The 5,402-nt window shown below is 55.5% G+C and overlaps 1 protein-coding gene across 1 annotated transcript; it reads right to left on the reverse strand.

The window, feature by feature from the left end:
* Window positions 1-1,995: 1,995 nt before the first annotated feature.
* Window positions 1,996-3,657, reverse strand: LOC136789540 (olfactory receptor 14C36-like). The gene has a single exon (XM_066989596.1). The coding sequence runs from the start codon at window positions 3,399-3,401 to the stop codon at window positions 2,469-2,471; it is 933 nt and encodes a 310-aa protein (XP_066845697.1). The 5' UTR covers window positions 3,402-3,657; the 3' UTR covers window positions 1,996-2,468.
* Window positions 3,658-5,402: the final 1,745 nt, after the last annotated feature.

Below are 5,402 nucleotides of genomic sequence, written 5' to 3' on the forward strand. Positions count from 1 at the left end.
GAACATCAGTATTTCTCCTCCTGTAATGAATACACATCCTGAAAATTAACATTTCATCATGATAGAAATTATCATTCACGTGAGACATTTAATGGAAGGGGTTGAATCATTTGTGCTGATGAGTAGTTGCTTTATTAGTTAAGGACTAAAAAAATTACTGGGTATTCAGGCAGAGCTTTGCTGTCTGACCATAAGCATAACCAGGGAAAACCTCCTGTGGCCCCGTTGTGTTTGAGGCACTTCCCTGAACCAGCAGATGTCAGAAAAGACCTGCAGGAGACCGGATCATGTTGGGAAAATGAGGTGGAGCCAGGTGGAGTTCCCAGGGCACCTCCACTGCCAGCAGTGGTCTTTGTCCCTGTAACTGCAGCCCAGCCCAGAACAGGAAACCCCTTCAAAGACAAACCCCTTCTTCAGTGGGTTCCTGGGATTGACCTAGATTTGAAATGGCCTTGGAAACCTGAGATACTTTCCATTATTCGTACTAGACACCTAAACATCCATTTACCTTCCTGGGTCATCTTTAGCAAACTCAGGCTGAAAAACTCAAGTATAGCACACTTCAAATGGCTGAGGCAGAACCCATCAGCTTGCCCCACTCTAGGGAATCATCCCCTTCCAACTAGGGATATGAAAGTGAAAAATGTGAAATGACCCGTCAGGTCAATGCGCAGAGTAAGGGAAAGTCACACATATTGTGCTGGAGTGTCAGAAGGCAAAAAGCACTGCATTGTGCCTCAGAGTAATCAAGGAGACCTAATCCAGTTCATCTGTGAGATAAAGAAGACTGAAGGACGTTGAGTTGTGTCCTAACATGAAGAAGGATGTACATGACTGGTGAAGGAACTCTCTCTTTGTGCCATCACCAATGCAAATTACACAAGAACTACGTCAAATAAAGGTAACCTGTCCCACCCTGACCCTGTCACACCACGGGGCAGCGGAGGGACCTTTTCAGTTTCAGCCTCTTCTTCAGAGAGGCTTTGCCCTCTCCCTGCGCACCATGGAGCAGAGCCTGGCCCTGGACACTGCGTGAGTGCCGTACAGGTCGTGGAAGGCTGCGGTGAGGGGACGAATGCCCTAGGCCCCCTTCCTGCTCTGCCCAGGCCAGCAAGGGCCCCCAGCGGCCTCGTGTCCCCTGCCCCTGCAGCTCGGGGCTCCCTTCCCCAGCCCTGGCTCTGCAGCACCAAGCCCTGCTGGGAGCCCTCCCCTGCATGCTGCCACCGCTCCCTGACGCTGCTGGTGCCCTCTGCCGGGCACTGCCCAGCCCAGCCCAGCCCCTGCCCACCTCTCCCCACCTCCCGGACCTCTCCCAGCCCAGCAGCCCAGGCTGGGCTGGCCCCAGGCCAGTGCCCACCGCAGCCTGCTGCAGGGCTCTGGGCACGGCCAGCACAGCCCCAGCCCCTCGCAAGGCACCGCAGCTGCTGGCACAAAGGCGGCTCTGGGCCTCCCCAGCAGCCCCCGCGCTGGGGCCAGCCACGGCTCAGGAGATGGAGGGCCGTGAAGCTGCAGGAGCCCTGCTCTCCTGCCTGGGACATCCCCAGCACAGAGTGCCTGTGCCCCGCAGGGCCAGCCCCGCTCCCCAGCCCAGCACAAGAGGCCTGGCCCAGGCACAGAGCAGCTCCGGGTTCCTCACCAGGATGTCATTTGCCTTCAGACCCAGCACCACGGGGACAATCCCAGGCCAGTCAAGGCCAGTTACTGTTTGCTGGGCCATAGGCAAGCAAGAAGGCAGCTCCCAGTCCAGCCCTTGATCCTTCACCGATCACGCTGGGGTTCTGATCCATTGTGAGGCCCAGAAAAGCAAGAGGTCTGTTCAGGAAGCAGCTCCTTGGGTGTATTCCTGAAACCAGGTTTGCAAGAGGCGTGCAGAGACATTGAAGAGATGCCAATGTAGAGATAACAGGACTGTCACCAACATACATGAGATCTCAGGGCTTATCCAAATACAAGAAGCACAATGTGGAAGCCAGAAGAGAGCAGCAGTGAAAAGGCCACGTCCTGCTGCTGGCCATGGCCATGGCTCCAGGGAAGCAGCAGCCCCGACCCGAAGGCAGCAGAGAGGCAGAGCCCAGCGGGCAGTGAGGGGCAGCCGCGAGGGCCAGCGGGGCTGCTCCTCCCTGTGGCAGCTGGGCTCTGGGCCCTGAGCCCCTCCTGCGTGCTGGGGCTGCTCCCCCAGCTCCAGAAAAGATGGGAAGGGATGGAAGCTGAGACCAATGAATTTCTGCTCGACTCTTTTTTGTCTTTATCTAAAGGGGAAACCCACTTCCATAAGTACATGATATACTTGGTTCAAAACTAAAATACAATGATAAACATATAGGATACTAAGTGGATCATTTCTGAATGAAAATCACAAGGCTCAGAAAATAGTATAAAATTAAAGTAAGGCTGTTCGAACACTTATTCAGAAAAAATAAAATAAAATAAAAAAATAAAAGTGTCCTGTTAGGACTTTGCGCCCATTATTAATGATGAAGAAGCATGTATCCAAAGAGTTTCCTCAATGCATCCTTGAGCTCCTTGTTTCTCATGCTGTAGATGAGGGGGTTCATGGCAGCAGGAACCACCGAGTACAGAACTGCCACAACCAGGTCCAGGGATGGGGAGGAGATGGAGGGGGGCTTCAGGTAGGCAAACATGCCAGTGCTGATAAACAGGGAGACCACGGCCAGGTGAGGGAGGCACGTGGAAAAGGCTTTGTGCCGGCCCTGCTCAGAGGGGATCTTCAGGACGGCCCTGAAAATCTGCACATAGGACAGCACAATGAAAACAAAACAGCCAAATGCTAAACACACAGTAACTACAATAAGCCCAACCTCCCTGAGGAATGACTCTGAGCAGGAGAGCTTGAGGATCTGGGGCATTTCACAGAAGAACTGGTCCACAGCATTGCCTTGGCAGAGGGGCAGGGAAAATGTAGTGGCCGTGTGCAGGACAGCATTGAGAAAGCCACTGCCCCAGGCAGCTGCTGCCATCTGGGCACAAGCTCTGCTGCCCACGAGGCTCCCGTAGTGCAGGGGCTTGCAGATGGCAACGTAGCGGTCGTAGGACATGACAGTAAGTGTATAATATCCTGCTGATATGAAGAAGAGAAAGAAAAAGATCTGTGCAGCACACCCTTGATAGAAGATGGCCCTGGTGTCCCAGAGGGCATTGGCCATGGCTTTGGGCAGAGTGGTGGAGATGCAGCCCAGGTCGAGGAGGGCGAGGTTGAGGAGGAAGAAGTACATGGGGGTGTGGAGGCGGTGGTCGCAGGCTACGGCGGTGAGGATGAGGCCGTTGCCCAGGAGGGCAGCCAGGTAGATGCCCAGGAAGAGCCCGAAGTGCAGGAGCTGCAGCTCCCACGTGTCTGCGAATGACAGCAGGAGGAACTCGCTCACCGAGCTGCTGTTGGGCATTTCCTGACTCTGGACGCAGTGGTCTGTTGAAGAGGATAAAGCAGAAAAAAGTTAGAACAGACTTCTCTGAGGAAAACCTGTTGCAGTCTTAGAGCACCCCCAGCCCAAGCCTCTCTCTTTGCAGGAGAACCTTTCTGCAGCTCTCCTGCTTGAGCTGCGGCTGGTGCTGGCTGAGAGTGGCACTGGGAGCAGGGGCTGCTGTGGGCTCCAGAGGAGTCCTTCCTGCTGTGCAGCAGGAGGGAAGCAGGAACAAGGGGGAAACTCAACTCCATTCGACTCGTCGGTTCTTGCAAACAACTCATCTGAACGCAGAGCTGAGCTGTAGGGATTTTGTTTGCTTCATTTTGTCCCAGTAGCCCCTGTAACGCTTAGGATAGGTATTGGATGGTTGAATGCCCTCACATTTCCTGGACACTCCTGCTGATATTTTATGGGAGTGTCCATTATGAAGACCGAGGAGAGCCCTTCTGTCCACCAGTCCTGTTCTCAGCTGCCTTGTGTCACCCCTCTCTCAGCTGCACTGTCATCCCATTCAGGTATTTCCCTGAGAAGAAAGAGGAGAATTCTGCTGAGGAAGAAGGGCCACAGCAAGCCAGATGGAGCTTGGGAGCTTCTCTTCTTTCCATGGCTGCACGAGCTCCAGGGCAGCTGGCAGAGAGCCCGGCCGGGCCAGGCAGGGCAGGGTGTTCTGGGCTGACCAGGGGCACCTGGCTTCGGGCACTCCGAGGGGCTTCTGCCAGACTTCCTCACCTCGCAGTGCCATCCAGCAGGACTCCCAAAGCCTACTGCATTGCCCACTGCCCTCCCAGCAACAAGACCCAGCAGGAGACCCTTCCAGGACGGGCAGCTGCATGGCCCTGCAGCCAGAGACGTACCTTGTCAAGGGCTGTGCAGATTTCTCCTGCAGGCAGCTCTCAGCATCCTCCCACTGCCAACTGCCTCCAAGCCCTCTCTCCTTCTCTCCTCTCCCCGTGCCACCTGCGGTCAGAGCCCCCAGCCCTGCTGCGCCGTGCACAGGAGCTGCTCCTGGGCAGAGCTGTCTCTCTGCACCACGGCCCTCTTGCCACGAGCTCTCTCTGTCCCACGAGCCCGGCCCAGCTCAGCACCAGACGCCCAGCCCAAGGCATTGGAATCCCCCCTCGGGGGGCACAGTGAGGAGCCCACGAACCTCAGGCACTGAGAGACAATTGAAGACATCTCTCAACAAGTCCAAGTCAGAGGCAAGTTTCCTGCAGTGTCCCCCTGAGGGCCAGCACTGACACAGCCTCCCCTTGGAGCTTGTTAGAGCAGAGCATTGGAGGCAGTGAGGACAAGGAGACAAAGGCAATGTGAAGGTGGCACTGATGTGTAGGAAAACTGGATGTGTTTCACCAAGCACAAGGGCCAGGCCTTGACCCCCAGCCCCTGGGAAGGGAGATCCTTTCCCTTCCCACACTGCTCAGGGCTCTTCGTGGGGCAGGAGGAGATGGGGATGTGCATGGCCAAGTGCAGGAGAATGGTACGAGCCCTGCCTGGTTCATGGGTGGGGGCGAGGAGGCAATGAGGCCCTGGTGCTTTACCGAGAAGCTGTCTCCTCCTAGGCCTCAGTGGCAGAGACAACAGCCAGAGCCATGGACACAAAGCCCTGGGTCCTGTTGGGACTCTCAGCCTTGTCACAGCCCTTGCTGCTCTCCACACTAGGCTGTCCTAGGGACTTCCAGACCTGTACCTGTTTTCTTGCTGGCTGCAGACCCTTGTCCATGTGGTATCTCCCAGGATCTGAGCTGAGTCTGATAACTCATATCTTCTTGGTGGCCATGCTCCTCGTAAGGCAGCTCTGTAGGAAGCTGGCCTGGTTCCTGGGGAGCAGCACCACTGCTCGTATGGCATCCCTCATGGGGGATGTTCACGACTCTATGGAGCTAGATGGGATCCCCTCTTGGTACTGGTTCCAGTCAGGACAGAGTTAATTTCCCTCCTAGTAGCTGGTAGGGTGCTATGTTTTGGATTAGGATGAGAAGA

This window comes from Anser cygnoides, unplaced genomic scaffold, assembly GCF_040182565.1.
Source record: "Anser cygnoides isolate HZ-2024a breed goose unplaced genomic scaffold, Taihu_goose_T2T_genome scaffold_52_1, whole genome shotgun sequence".
Classification (NCBI taxonomy): domain Eukaryota; kingdom Metazoa; phylum Chordata; class Aves; order Anseriformes; family Anatidae; genus Anser; species Anser cygnoides.

Excerpts from the sequence above, each read along its gene's own strand:
- LOC136789540 (XM_066989596.1), bottom strand. The coding sequence starts at position 3,401 with ATGCCCAACAGCAGCTCGGTGAGCGAGTTCCTCCTGCTGTCATTCGCA.